At 34.1% G+C, this 15,815-nt stretch overlaps 1 protein-coding gene across 2 annotated transcripts in view; it reads left to right on the top strand.

Annotated features, from left to right (window-relative positions):
* The first annotated feature begins 1,400 nt into the window (after positions 1 to 1,400).
* LOC306872060 (cell adhesion molecule CEACAM5-like) overlaps positions 1,401 to 15,815 on the top strand; it is a 43,002-nt gene continuing 28,587 nt past the window's right edge. Inside the window, exons 1-9 of one of the 2 annotated variants that reach the window (XM_079420405.1) lie at positions 1,401 to 1,651; positions 3,294 to 3,590; positions 3,692 to 3,931; positions 6,250 to 6,543; positions 6,645 to 6,875; positions 11,400 to 11,696; positions 11,798 to 12,040; positions 14,476 to 14,772; positions 14,874 to 15,098. In XM_079420405.1, coding sequence (XP_079276531.1) covers positions 1,594 to 1,651; positions 3,294 to 3,590; positions 3,692 to 3,931; positions 6,250 to 6,543; positions 6,645 to 6,875; positions 11,400 to 11,696; positions 11,798 to 12,040; positions 14,476 to 14,772; positions 14,874 to 15,098 — 2,182 coding nt within the window. In that variant the 5' untranslated portion in view covers positions 1,401 to 1,593. The remainder of the gene's footprint in view (positions 1,652 to 3,293; positions 3,591 to 3,691; positions 3,932 to 6,249; positions 6,544 to 6,644; positions 6,876 to 11,399; positions 11,697 to 11,797; positions 12,041 to 14,475; positions 14,773 to 14,873; positions 15,099 to 15,815) is intronic. The other variant, XM_079420404.1, reaches the window with a different exon arrangement.

The raw sequence follows: 15,815 nt of genomic DNA, 5'->3' as shown, positions 1-15,815 counted from the left end.
TTTTAACTACCACATTCCTATTTACAATCTTTCTGGTAGCACGCGAAGGCAGCACCAGTGAAAACAGGCAGAGACAATGATAGCTTAAGCAATTAGCCTTACAGAGTGCCAAGAAACTCTTTCACAAAGGCAATTTGGAAAACAAACTCGTGATACTTAGTTTGTCTGGAGCTGACGTTCTCGCCCGAAGCGTTGGTATTGATTCCTAAATATATAGGGGGCTTTATACCGATTCTTTTCCCTTCAAAAATTAAACTTAACCACAGTGTCCTCAGCGGCTCAGATGGAGGGAGTCTATGGAGACTCCTATGTTTATTGGTGCATCCCAAAACACAATCAATGCCTCTTTGGTGCAGACATTGTATCTCCAGCAGCTAACGTACTGCAAGAGAACAGTAATGGTGGACCGCAGCTTCTCACTCAGGGCTGTGTCTATGCTAATAAGGCAGAGAGCGTTACAAATGGGTGGGACTTTTTCCCCTTGGTGACATGAACAGAGGGAGAATCTGAAACAGCTCGTTTGGAGAGATTGAGTAGGTGGATTTTCAACATTAAAGGCTGGATGTTTTCACACACTGTGGCCAAACAACTGTGTTCAAACACCTTATAAAAGTGATTTTTGCATAATAGGTCCCCTTTAATGCAGTGTGCTGTCGCCCTTTCTACATAACATCCAAATCAGTCAAATCATGTAACATGACTGTCATATACAGTCTCCTGCCGGCCTTGCTCAATACTTGGTGTATCAGAATGTCCAATATGGTTATGTTTTTTGTTTTTGTTTTTTTCATATGCATTCACACATGATGAATTATTCTTTATTGGTTTTATTACGTTATTTTACTATTACTGTTTTATGCATGCTTTGAAGATCTTCATCTCTTTAGCTCTTGAAGATTACTATACTCAGATTTTAGTCTATTCTCTTAGAATTTTTGCAGAATTCAGTCTGGATATTGAATCCTCTTTCCTTTTAATTTTTTATATTTTTACATTTTCATAAAATATAATTCCATCATCTGCCTGTATCTCTTTCTCGTGTACCAATACTAAAAGAAATGTTAAAAGCGTACTGAACTGTGGAAAAGACACTTTCCCAAATGTTTTTCGTGCACACAATTCGAGACAGAGAGAAATATAGGATACTTTTGCACTTTGCACAAAAATACGTCAAAATGTCTGTCTTGGTGAGTTTTCAATAAAGCTCAGTCAGTTAGCCTATTTTTCTATTGTATTTGCTCTATTGTTTGTCGTTTTCTTCCTTTTTTGTATTATTGATTGTTTCAACTCACTGTTGTTTTTTGACAGTGAAACTGCTCTGAAGGAATAGGTTTAGGGGTTGGGGAGCATACGCCCCCTGACAATTTTTGACACTGTCAATGAATCTCTCATTTATATATAGCCATCACAATGACCAGTCAGGGGTGCTCAAGAAATTAGTCGAGTTTGCTGCCTTGATTTGATTGGTCTGCATAACCAACATCCTCAGCTGATCATTCTACAAAACCGCCAACTCCCCGATCGGAAGTTATTTCTGTCTTGTCGAGTTGATTGTGAAAAGGTTCTGGGACATTTGCTGTTTTCAGAAGAGCAATGAGCTGCCAATACATTCTCTTATTTGTATTCCTCTGTGGCTTTGCTGCACGTACTGGTAGGTATTATTTCCTTTTATGTAGATATTTTAATAAACTGTTTTAAAAAAAAAAATACCTTTATTTTAGGGGTTCTACTGTTGGCCTAAATATAGGTTGTTGTATTGTGTTATTTATATCAAGTACATATTTAAACATCACTGTAAATCATATTGTCTAAGTTAACTTGAAAATGTACTGAACAAGGTGCAGGTCAACAATACCTCCTTAAGGCAAAAACTGCATTTTTCCTGTCATTTTTGGACACTTTTAAATACAAATCTAGTGACATTTACATGCAAACTGCTACAATGAGAGTTTGTGCAATCTACCTTTAAAAGAAGACACTTATGTCAAGTCACATGTAGTCGAATTATAAGGGAAATGTTAGTTTTTAAGTTTAGTGTCTAAACAGAAATTTAAATCTTTTAAAAAGAAACCCATCTTGAGAAATATTCATTCTCTATAATGTTTATGTTTATTCCTCATAGTATACCACATTTGAGCGCATGAACCCTGTTGAGTTTTGTTAAATGTTAATGTCATATAATTTATTATAGTCTCAACAACAACACGTGGAAAAGAGCTACTAGCGGGAACATCCTGCACCATTAAGCTAAAACAATTCAAAATTCAAAGTTTGTGTATTCTTTCAAACTCTGAGTCTGTCAGCATGTTTGGAAGGAACAAAACTATGCAAAGTAAACCAACAGATTCAACCCAGAATACATAAAAAAATTATTTGTACATTTGAAATGCGAAGTAAATTCAATCAAGTGTGTCCAAGGGTTTGACGTATATTGTGCAATTTTAGGACCGTCCCAGATAGCAAAACACACTCGGGCCAGTTCCGGTTAGATTCTGGCTTGCCGGAGACAGCCCAAGTCAATCGGGCCAGATGTCTCATGAAATAACACTGGCCCGTATACTGTATTATGCATGATGTTGTTTTTAGGATTTTTTTTAACAGCTTAAAATATATGTTTACTAATGAGTCACTTATTTGTTATTCATTTCATGACATCTGTTCTTGTTTTGTCTTGTCATGTAAAGGCCCAGGTCTTGATACACTCTTTAACTTTGAGATCTTCTTCAATGAGCAATTGTGCACATCTACCTTTAACAGAAGACACGCACAGAAAGTCAAATATATAGGAAATTATAGGGGAGACCAGATGAACATTTAACATCCAAGGAACCTTGTCATTACACAAATACAAAGTGGAAAAAGATTGTTTAAACTATTAAAATGTTCTTCACACTAAAGAAAAAAAAATGGTTCTGACTGAAAATGTTTTGGGCTGAAAGGTTCTTTGGTGGACCTATTTATTTATTTTAGGGCATCGACATGAAAACCTTCTTTTTTATAGCTGTCTGACAGAATCCATATCTCTGTAGGTTTTGAGTCAAAAGTCCTATTTAACGAATGCTTATTCAGTAAAGCACTGATTTGTTGGTTTTAAACATCTCGTTCAAAATTGTCTTAAATTAGACTTTTTTTCGTGTGAAATTCAAGTATGGTGAACACAGATTTAAACTGAATCATTATATTGTATTCTGAATCATTGTAATATTCATTCTCTATAATGTCTCATACTAAACCATATAATAGTGCATGAACTTTGTTGAGTTTTATTAAGTGCTAATATCATCTTATTACAGTCTCAATAAAGACATGTGGAAGAGAGCTACTAGAGGGAACGTCCTGCACCATCCAGCTGCCAACAAGAAACATTGGCAAATCTGTTGAGATCATATGGACCCATCTCTCTAGTGGTGCCTTCATTTACAGGAGCAATGGGAAGATCAGGAAAAACACTCCAGGTCTAACAGTGGAAGAAAACGGATCATTAACATTTGAAAGTGTTGGTCTGAAGAACACCGGCAAATATACATACACTGTTTTTAATGCTGAAGGTGCACAGATTGGTGCTGGAGAAAAGGAAATTAACGTTTATGGTAAGATCACAAATATTCATACCACCATAATTACAAAATAAGAGTGTATATTTCTACAGTAGTTCCAGTTGTAGGAAATAACCACCATGTTTCTGTCTCAGCAAAGGCTCCTAAACCTACTGTGATGTTTGGCTATGATCGTGGTTATGTTACTCTCACCTGTGACATTGGAGACCGTACAGATCTGACTGTATCCTGGTATAAAGAAGGCAAAATCATCCAGAATGAAAAAAAACCAAAGCTGCTCTTGACATCTGCTCAAGTACAGGAAATCAAACCGTTCTCATGCAGTGTAAGCAATCCTGTCAGCAGTGAGCAAAGTAACAGCGTTAAAGTATCACGTAAGTCGTTCTTATTTCATGTGCTTCTCATTCGCCACCAGACCCCTTCTCTCCTGTCAGGAGCTTTGTGAAGAGCAGCGATTAAGGGACGTGGTGATGAAGATAATTAGCAAGAGGCAGCCGATCCGTCACACCAGCAACACATTGACTGTGCAGAACAATATTAAACTGTGCACTAACTAACTGATGTATAAGATATCTCAGAATATGAAAATACCACAAATGGAAGTCTGGGAACTATGTGCTGACAAAAAAAAAAGGCATATTAACTTGAAAATAAGGAGAAAGTGCTTTCTTTTTGTTGATTTTGTTCCACAAAAACCCAGTGGAAAAGATTATTTTGAATTCTTTAGGTTTATGTGTCATGTCTTATACAAATCCAATTTAGCAAATGCTTTTTTAATCGAACACTGATTGGTTGGTTTCAAGCATCTAGTTCAAAACTGTCTTAAATTAAAAATATATATATGTGGGTTTTTTTGTGAAATTTAATATGTGTTGTATAAACACATTTGAAGGCAGATTTGAACTGAAACGTACTGTATTTTCATAAGTTTATTTTTACATAAACATTAGGTCAGGGAATATATGTTGTAATTTTACTTAAATTTTTCGTTTTTTAAGGTTTTATTTTTTTAGGGACAGATACAGTAAACAGATTAAACTGAAGAAAAAAACAAGAATTAACCAAAAAAAAAAAAAAGTAAAAACTAAATATGACTACATGTTTGTTGCTGAATCAACCAATATTTTGTATCTTTTTCATTATTATAATTTGAAGCAGTTTTTAAATAATCAGGCAATTGATTCCAAAATTTTACACCTTTCCCTGAGAGGAGAGTCTGAGCAAAAGGATGTTTTACAAAAATAAAATAATTTTAATTTCTCTAAGCCATAAACATGGTTTAATTTTTTATTTTTTTTCTACCCTTACTATCATACGGAAGCGTATTGCATTCACTTGAGAAAAAAAAAAACTACTCTGTTTTTCTGAATTAACGACTTAATTATCTCAGAATTACGAGATAATTTTTCATGAAAAAAAAAAGTTTTTGCTCTGTTTTTCTGAATTAACGACTTAATTTTTCATGGAAAAAAAAGTTTTTGCTCTGTTTTTCTGAATTAACGACTTAATTTTTCATGGAAAAAAAAGTTTTTGCTCTGTTTTTCTGAATTAACGACTTAATTTTTCATGGAAAAAAAAAGTTTTTGCTCTGTTTTTCTGAATTAACGAGTAAATTTTTCATGGAAAAATTTTTTTTGCTCTGTTTTTCTGAATTAACGACTTAATTATCTCAGAATTACGAGATAATTAAGTCATTAATTCAGAAAAACAGAGCAAAAACTTTTTTTAATGAAAAATTAAGTCATTAATTCAGAAAAACGGAGCAAAAACTTTTTTTAATGAAAAATTATCTCGTAATTCTGAGATAATTAAGTCATTAATTCAGAAAAACAGAGCAAAACTTTTTTTTTCTTTAAAAATTATCTTGTAATTCTGAGATAATTAAGTCGTTAATTCAGAAAAACAGAGCAAAAACGTTTTTTCATGAAAAATTCTCTCGTAATTCTGAGATAATTAAGTCGTTAATTCAGAAAAACAGAGCAAAAACGTTTTTTCATGAAAAATTCTCTCGTAATTCTGAGATAATTAAGTCGTTAATTCAGAAAAACAGAGTAGTTTTTTTTTTCCTAAAGTGAATGCAATACGCTTCCGTACTATCACGATTCGCTGTGGTAAGTAGCACGAGGGAACCGAGGAAACGCTGAACAGTCTTTAATCAAGGAAACACTTAGAATCATCCACAACAGGAGCTAGACAAACACACGTGGCAACAAATAAACCCAAAAAACATGAACTGAATGGACTAGGGCTTTTAAACACAGGATAATTGGGGAAGAACGAGACACACCTGAAACCAAATTAAGACAATCAACATGAGGGAGAAACTGGGTCACAGGGAGCAAAAACACACACACAGAGAGTCCAGTGCCCTGACACCTACCTGTTTAAATGCTGATGAAACCCCTGTGTGTATTAAATGAAATGTATCGTTTTACGGTTGTACCGTCTAGACTGAGGCTGCAGTCAGTACTCAGGCGAGGGCTTCCTCTAATGGCGTGGTGCTACAGAGCTCAGTAATGGCAGAATAGAATAGTTTAGTCTAAGGTTTGTGTCTAAACAGAAATGGACTTTTAAAAAGAAACCCACCATGAGAAATATTCGTTCTCTATAATGTTTATTCCTCATAGTAAACCACATATGAGTGCATGAATCCTGCAGAGTTTTATTAAAATCTAATATCATCTTATTACAGTCTTAAAGACATGTGGAAAAGAGCTACTAGAGGGAACATCCTGCACCATCCAGCTGCCAACAAGAAACAATGAAAAACCTAATGAGATAAGATGGATCAATCTCTTTAGTGGTGATTACATTCACAGGAGCAATGGGACGATCAAGACAAGCACTCCAGGTCTAACAGTGGAAGAAGATGGATCATTAACATTTGAAAGTGTTAGTCTGAAAAACACCGGCAAATATAGATACACTATATTTAATGCTGAAGGTGCACAGATTGATGCTGGAGAAAAGGAAATTAAAGTTTATGGTAAGATCACAAATATTCATACCACCATAATTACAAAATAAGAGTGTATATTTCTACAGTAGGTCCAGTTGTAGGAAATAACCACCATGTTTCTGTCTCAGCAAAGGCTCCTAAACCTAATCTGACGTTTCAAGTAATGTCGATGCTCTCCTGTGACATTGCAAAGCGTACAGATCTGACTGTATCCTGGTATGTAGAAGGCAAAATCATCCAGAATGAAAAAAACACAATACTGCTCTTGACACCTGCTCAAGTACAGCAGAATAAACCGTACTCATGCAGTGTAAGCAATCCTGTCAGCAGTGAGCAAAGCGACAGCATGACAATATCACGTAAGTTGATCTTATTTCATGTGCTTCTATTTCTTCAATATATTAGCTTTATGTTGTAATTATTCAATATTTATCTTTTTAAAAATGCTCTTCAACAACCTAAATCATGATGGCTTTTGAATAAATCTGGCGTTAAATACTGATGTTAAAAAACCTAACATATTCAGGCACAATTACTGATCTATCAAATGACTGTGTGACTTTTAATGATTTCAATTTTGTTTCGTGAAATATGTACTGGTTTTTGGTCTGGCTGTTTCCTGAAACAGTGACAATAAAATAACAGTATTTTCCAACAACACACTGAATGTGCAGAATAGTATTAAACTGTGTGTTAACTTATATCTTAGATATCTCAGGACATAGAAACATATTTTACATTGGCAGTCAAAAAGTTTGTCCAAAGTTACACTTAGGTGTTTGGTGATGAGTTTTTGGCTCAAGGTCTGCATATAAAGTCACACCAGAGGAGTTCAGCTGGGATCAGGACTTGGCTTTCTGCAGACCAGTCCAGTTCTTCCACACTGACTCAATCAATCATGTCTTTCTGAACCGTGCCTTATACACAGAGACACTGTCATGTTAGAATAGAAAAGGGTTCTGTCCAAACTGTTGCTATAAAATTAGAAGCACACAATTCCCTAGAATATCATTATATGCTTAAACATTAAGATTTGTACTCATAGAAATTACTAAAGTAGTCAAACGTTCATTAGAAGGGGGTGCCAATACTTTTGGCAATATAGTTTATATAACTACTAAAACTATAATTTTTTTTTAAGCCAAGTCATGCAGGCCTAATTTTAATATGAAAACAATTGAAACACTTTAAAATAAATACAAAAGTAAAAAAAAGTCGTAAAGTCGTGACGTATTGTCAAGTATGGTGACCCATACTCGAAATTGGTGCTCTGCGTTTAACCCATCCAAGTGCACACACACAGCAGTGAGTAGTGAACAAATCCACACACACACACACACACACACACACACACACACACACCGTGAACACACACCCGGAGCAGTGGGCAGCCATGCTGCAGCGCCCGGGGAGCAATTGGGGGTTCGGTGCCTTGCTCAAGGGCACCTCAGTCGTGGTATTGAGGGTGGAGAGAGCGCTGGACATTCCCTCCCCCCACCTACAATCCCTGCCGGCCGGGGGCTCGAACTCGCAACCTTTCGATTACTAGTCCGACTCTCTAACCATTAGGCCACGACTTCCAAATATAAAAATACAAAATATAACACACAAAATTACTGCCATGTGACCATTAACACACATCAATGAACGATGAACATGGAAATGTATTATTAAATCATTGGAATATTAACTAAAAGGGTAAATATTTGACTGTTTTAACATCTGAAAATGGCTATTTTATGAACATCTTGTCTTTGATATCTTTCAGAAAAAACAGAGCTCATAAAGGTCTGAGGAATCTTCAAGCTCCAGATTCTACCAAAACAGACCCAGATGCAGTGAAAACAGCTCATTACAGATGACAACCTGAGTGTTCATACTTCCCTAAACACACAGAAATCACCTTATTAATTTGAATTTTGGAATTCAATAAAGCCATAATAAGATGCATTCACAATTTACATTTGACAGATGATTAATTGTTACTCTTTATTGGTTCATCCCTTTACCTCAGTATCTAAATTAAACAGAAATAAATGACACAGTTGTGGTCAGAATTATTGGCACCCTTGGAAAATATGATCAAAGGTTGTGTGAAAAAAAATCTGTATTGTTTATCCTTTTGTGCTTGCATTAAAAAAAACACACACAATCAATCTAACCTTTTAGCAAGTAAAACAAATTATTCTTCTGAAGGATTTAAGGATCCTCAAATGCAAACCATACACTTCTGTTATGTTTTACTTTTTTCATTTGCTCATTCATTCATTTATAACCATTTATCATTGAATCATTTTGTTATTACATTTAATAATTTACAATAACCATTATATATGCATTTCATTCATTCATTACTTGATTGGTCATTTATATTATAGTATTGATATTTTTTATATTATTTTTCCATTGTTGTTTAGTCTTATGACAGTATGGTTTCAAGGGCTGTATGTTTTCATTAATAAGAGATAAGAGGGAATGTTTATGGAGATTTAAGGTTTATGGGATGTTGTTGTGAAGAGGTTTGGTGTAACATCACTTGTAGGATTTATGCCGGTCAGATGAAGTCTGAGCATTGAAACATACGCAAATATGATTATTCAATAAACTCTGCTACTTTTTATCATCACTTTGTCTCCTGCTTCTGCTCTTTACTGGCTTCTTGGCTGATAGAAGACTGTTAATAGAGTTATGGGTACCAGACAAGACCAGCTGTTACCGGGTTTTTGGTATTAGACCATTTTGTTGTTCTGTTATAAGACAAAATGGATTGGCTATTTTATTTGAATGCATGATCTAACACATTCAAAAACATACTCCAGGACATTCATTTGTCAGACACTACAGGAACGTCAAATGGGACTGGGTTTTATTGTCAGATGAAACTAAAAAATAAGCATTTTAGCAGCAAACAGTGAAAATGGGTTTGGTGCACACAGGGATAAAAAAGTACCCCATGTATACAATCAAATCTACTACAGTATCTTTAATGTTGTGGGCCGATTTTTCTTCTGGAGGTCCTGGACATCTTGATATACACAGCATCATGGATAATATTAAATACAGATTAAAAAAAATATATAAAAACTCTAAACCTGACTGCTTCTGTTAGAAATCTTATAATGGGCTGAAGCTGAATCTTCCATCAGGACATGTTGTAAACTATTCTGTATTCATCCAAATAAATTCAATTTGTCTTGTATTTTGTCCATGTGTTCTTGCTTAATAATAAATGTTCATCTTTTGATTATTGCTGTTGCCTCTAGTAAGTCTGTTTTTTTTATTTCTAGTCCATTTTAAGCCAGGAATATAATAATTTTTAAACAATAGTTGACTTAAAACAACCCAGCATGTGTTAAAACAACCCAACCCAGCGTAAAAACATTAAACCCAACCAGCTGGGTCAAAATAACCCAGCATGTGTTCTGTCCAATATTTACCCAGCACTGTTTTGCCAAATAACCCAAGTTGGGTTGTTTTTAACCCAGCATTTTTTAGAGTGCAGGGATTGAAACAATATCACTGGAAAATTGGAAAAGCTTATCTTCAGGCTGAAGGAGAATATTCTGACACAATGGCACTCAGAGCCAACTCATACAGAAGTCGGCCCCACTCCTTTTGGCAGGCTAAAGCGTAATTTGTTCGTGCAGCTACACGAACGTGAACAAATCAGGCTTCAGAATCAGAGCAAACAGGACATTCCCCATAAGCCTACAATGCAATGGGAGAGACTGTTCAAAAGAGGAACTGACATCTTTAGTTGATGATTCTGCAAAAACAAACTTTCTCTTCTCTTTTCTGTTTCTGTGATCGGAAGTTATTTCTGTCTCCTTCAGCTGATTGTGAAAAGGTTCTGGATTTGCTGTTTTCAGAAGAGCAATGAGCTGCCAATACAGTCTTGTATTTTTATTCCTTTGTGGCTTTGCTGCACTCACTGGTAAGTTATGATTTCATTTTGTGTAGATGTTTTAATAATCTAAAGTAAAAAGCCCCTTGTACCTGCATTTTAGGGATTTTACTGATGGTCTACATCAGGGTTCCTCAAATCTTGCCCTGGAGGGCCAATGCTCTGCAGAGTTTAGCTCCAACCCTGATAAAATTCACCTGTGATTTTCTAATGATTCTGGAGTTTGATTAGGGTTAGAGCTAAACTCTGCAGGAAAGTGGATCTTGTGGGCCAGATTTGAGGATCCCTGGTCTACAATTAGATTAAAATATAAATGTAAATGTTTTTATTTATTTATTTTTAGTTAACTTAAAAATGTACTTATAATTTTTAAGAGGCAGGTCAGGTAAAATACCTCTTTAAGACAACAACTGCACTTTACAACCATTTTGGACAGTTTTAAATGCAAAGCTAGTGACAATTACATGCAAACTGCTAAAATGAGCATTTGTGCACATCTACTGTACCTTCAATAGAGTATACTTAGAAAAAGTTGAATATAAAGATAGGCTATGTAATCAAATTACAGTGGAAACCAGGGCTTTTTTTTTAAACAAGCACTGATTGGTTGGTTTCAAGCATATTCAAAACTGTCTTAAATTAAAATAGCTTTTATGAAATTTTAGTATCTTAATATGTTGGATAAATAGGTGAACACGGATTTGAAGGAAGATTTGAACTGAAACACTACTGTATTTTCAGGACAGATTTTTTTTTTTTTTCATAAACGTTAAGTCAGGGATAGCCATAGCCATAATCATGGATTAGTTATGTCTAAGGTTAGTATCTAAATTCAATTTGACTTTTAAAATCAAACCACCTTGACTCAAGGTCCTTGATACATTTTTATTTTTATTTATTAATGTTTATATTTATTCCTTATAGTAAACCACATATGAGTGCATGAGTTTTATTAAATGCTAATGTCATTCTATTACAGTCTCAATAAAGACATGTGGAAAAGAGCTACTAGAGGGAACGTCCTGCACCCTCCAGCTGCCAACAAGAAACAATGATAAATCTAATGAGATCAAATGGGTCCATCTCTCTAGTGGTGACTACATTCACAGGAAAAATGGGAAGATGAAGAAAATCACTCCAGGTGTAAAAATGGAAGAAGATGGATCATTAACATTTGAAAGTGTTGGTCTGAAGAACACCGGCAAATATTCATACACTGTTTTTAATGCTGACGGAACACAGATTGGTGCTGGAGAAAAGGAAATTAATGTTTATGGTAAGATCACAAATATTCATACCACCATAATAACAAAATAAGAGTGTATATTTCTACAGTAGTTCCAGTTGTAGGAAATAACCACCATGTTTCTGTCTCAGCAAAGGCTCCTAAACCTACTGTGACGCTTGAGCATGATGCTGATGGAAACCCTGTGCTCACCTGTGACATTGGAGACCGTACAGATCTGACTGTATCCTGGTATAAAGAAGACAAAATCATCCAGAATGAAAAAAACACAATACTGCTCTTGACATCTGCTCAAGTACAGGAGGATAAACCGTACTCATGCAGTGTAAGCAATCCTGTCAGCAGTGAGCAAAGCGACAGCGATACAGTATCATGTAAGTCTTTTTAATTTCACATGCTTCTCATTCATCAATGTATTGACTATTATTTACTTAATATTTAATAATGATCTTCAACAATTATCTCTTCAACAATCTAACTCATGATGTTTTGTGCTTTGACTTTTCACAATTTCACTTTTGCTTCATGAAATACGCACTGGCTGTTTCCTGTTTTTGCTGCATGAACCAATGACAATAAAACACAAATAAAAGAGTTTTTGTCCAACAACACATTGACTGTGCAGTATTAACAGTATTAAACGGTACTGATATCTAAGATATCTCAGAACATGAAAACATGTTTTATATTGCTAGTCAAAAACTATGTCAAAAGGTACTCTTATTTACATAAAAAACAAATGAACTTGAGGGAACTCAAAAGTAATCACTTAATGCAACTTCACATTGAATAAATTAAATATATATATATTTATTTATATTTTAGTTAATTCATCATTTGACAGGGACAATAGACAGTCAGAAAACTGCCCCAGAATTAGCTACAGAGCTCAATTTCATCTGCTTTCCCTGGGCAGGAAAATACAAAAATGATGTGACAAAAACATCAGTATAATACAATTTACAGTAAAATCCCCCACATAGAAACTACAATCCAAATGTCTACAAAATATCCCCTATAAATACTACAAAGCATCATCCTACAAACAATTATACAAATTTTACAACTCACCAAAAGTTTCATTCAAAATACAGAAATACTCACTGGTCACACACCTGACTCATCTTTAACCATATTTTCAAATGTAGCTTAAATTGTAGCTTAAAGGTAGAACACTGTCTCATAGTAACTGGTGCATTATTCCAGTTATTACCGGCCCTTACAGAGAAAGCTGAACGGCCAAAATCAGCATCTCTAGAATTCACCTCTAGACGAAGCTCTAGTTTGTCTAATATTTTTAGTACAAGAGAAAACAAATTCCTTCAAGGGTGAAGGTGAGAGATTATTAACAATTTTGTACATTAAACAACAATTATAAAACACAATAAAATTGTTAAAAGTAAAAAAAATGTACGTATTAATAATCAAACAATGATGATACCTGTAAGGTTTCTTATCGAATGCTTTTAGAGCACGTTTATACAAAGTATATAAAGGTCTAAGAGTAGATTTCCTGCTTGCGACCATGAGGAGGTAATACAATAAGAGACATGAGAAAAGATCAAAGAATTCAAAAAGACTCTTGAAGCTTCTATTGAAAGTTGACTCCATATAAATGTAACATTTCTAAGTTGAGGTGTCACTGCACAGACTGTTTTTCAAATATGCTTTTCAAATGTTAAATGAGAATCTCCTTAAAATCTGGTATAATTAGTCATTTTTCACCATTTACTAATATATTTAAAGCACCACAAAGACTTTAAACATCAATTGTGCAAGTTTTTTGAATTATTATTATTGGTATTAATAAAGTTGAGATAATAGGCTTATTATCTTTAAAAAAAGGAGAACACGCTTCCTTTTTGTTGATGTCAAAGGTTGTGTATTCGTTCAAACTCAGTGGTATTTAAGATTGTCAACATGTTTGGCATTCCCTCGTTTTTGGAAGGACCACAACAATGCAAAGTACATGAATATACAACCCAGAATATATTAATAATTATTTATACATTTAAAATGAGGAGTAAATTCAGTCAAGCGTGTCCAAAGGTTTGGCTTGTATTGTCTCATGAAATAATGTTGGCCCATGTATTATGCATGATGGCGTTTTTAGAATTTCCAACAGTTAAAATAGATGTTTTTTGTTATTAATTTCATGTTCTTGTCATGTAAAGGCCCAGGTCTTAAACTCTTTGGCTTTGCAATCTTCTGCAATAAGTTTGTGCACATCTTCCGTTAATAGAAGACCCTTCCAGAAAGTCAAATACTGTATACGTATAGCAAATAATAGAGGAGACCAGATGAACATTTAACATCCAATTCCATGTTAAATGCATAGAGGAAAAATATTATTTAACATGTTCTTCACACTAAGAAAACATGGTTCTGGCTGAAAATGGTTTGGACTGAAATATTCTTTCATGATCCACATTTTTTTTGTTTAGTTTTTTCTTTTTCTCTAGGGCATCAACATGAAACCCTTCTTTTGAAACATTTATTTTATAGCTGTCTCACAGAGAATCTGTATCTCAGCAGGTTTAGAGTCAAAAGTCTTATTTAACAAATTCCTATTCAATCAAGCACTGATTTGTTGGTTTTAAACATCTCGTTCAAAAGTGTCTTAAATTAAAATATTTGCGTGAAATTCAAGTATGGTGAACACAGATTTGAACTGAATATAGTATTTTCAAAATAGTTCATATTATTCTAAATATCTCTCTATAATGTTTGTTTATTCCTTATAGTAAACCACATATGAGTGCATGAATCCTGTTGAGATTTATTAAATGCTAATGTCATCTTATTACAGTCTCAGTAAAGACATGTGGAAAAGAGCTACTAGAGGGAACGTCCTGCACCCTCCAGCTGCCAACAAGAAACAATGATAAATCTAATGAGATCAAATGGGTCCATCTCTCTAGTGGTGACTTCATTCACAGGAAAAATGGGAAGATCAAGAAAATCACTCCAGGTGTAAAAATGGAAGAAGATGGATCATTAACATTTGAAAGTGTTAGTCTGAAGAACACCAGCAAATATATATACACTGTTTTTAATGCTGAAGGAACACAGATTGATGCTGGAGAAAAGGAAATTAACGTTTATGGTAAGATCACAAATATTCATACCACCATAATAACAAAATAAGAGTGTATATTTCTACAGTAGTTCCAGTTGTAGGAAATAACCACCATGTTTCTGTCTCAGCAAAGGCTCCTAAACCTACTGTGATGTACGAAACAAGGAAGGTGCTCATTTGTGACACTGGAGACCGTACAGATCTGACTGTATCCTGGTATAAAGAAGACAAAATCATCCAGAATGAAAAAAACACAATACTGCTCTTAACACCTGCTCAAGAGGATAAACCGTACTCATGCAGTGTAAGCAATCCTGTCAGCAGTGAGCAAAGCGACAGCGTTACAGTATCATGTAAGTCTTTTTAATTTCACATGCTTCAATGTATTATATATTATAATTATTTACTTAATATTTAATGATTATCTTTTTAAAAATGCTCTTCAAATAGTGCTTTTTAATAGATCTGACCTTAAATACTGATGTTAAAAAACCCTAACATGTTCAGGCAGAATGAATGATCTATAAAATGTTTGATTTTTCACAATTTCACTTTTGCTTCATGAAATACGCACTGGCTGTTTCCTGTTTTTACTGCATGAAACAACGACAATAAAACAATACAAATAAAATAGTTTTTTTTTCCAACAACACATTGACTGTGCAGTATTAACAGTATTACACAAATGAACTTGAGGGAACTCAAAAGTAAGCACTTACTACAACTGCACATTTTAATTTGAATAAATAAAAAAATTTAAAGCAGTACAAAGACGTTAAACATCAATTTTATACGTTTTTTGTTGTTGTTGTTGTTATTATCAAATTTGAGAGCAAAATAAATAGGCTTATTAACCATAACATATAATAGATCAGCTCTACAGACTTTTGGGGGTTTCTGAGTTACTGAAAAACTAACAATTAAGTTGAATGTCAAATTAAAATGGGGAAGAACAATTATTCAAAATAAAAATGAAATTGTGATATAATTTATGCATACACTTAGATTGATATAGTTTTCATATGAGCTGAAATATTACATGCAAATTGCAATACTAATATATGAAAAAA

The sequence above is a fragment of the Barbus barbus genome (genome assembly GCF_936440315.1).
Source record: "Barbus barbus genome assembly, chromosome: 7".
Lineage (NCBI taxonomy): Eukaryota > Metazoa > Chordata > Actinopteri > Cypriniformes > Cyprinidae > Barbus > Barbus barbus.
This window is presented reverse-complemented; position numbering and strand designations above follow the sequence as displayed.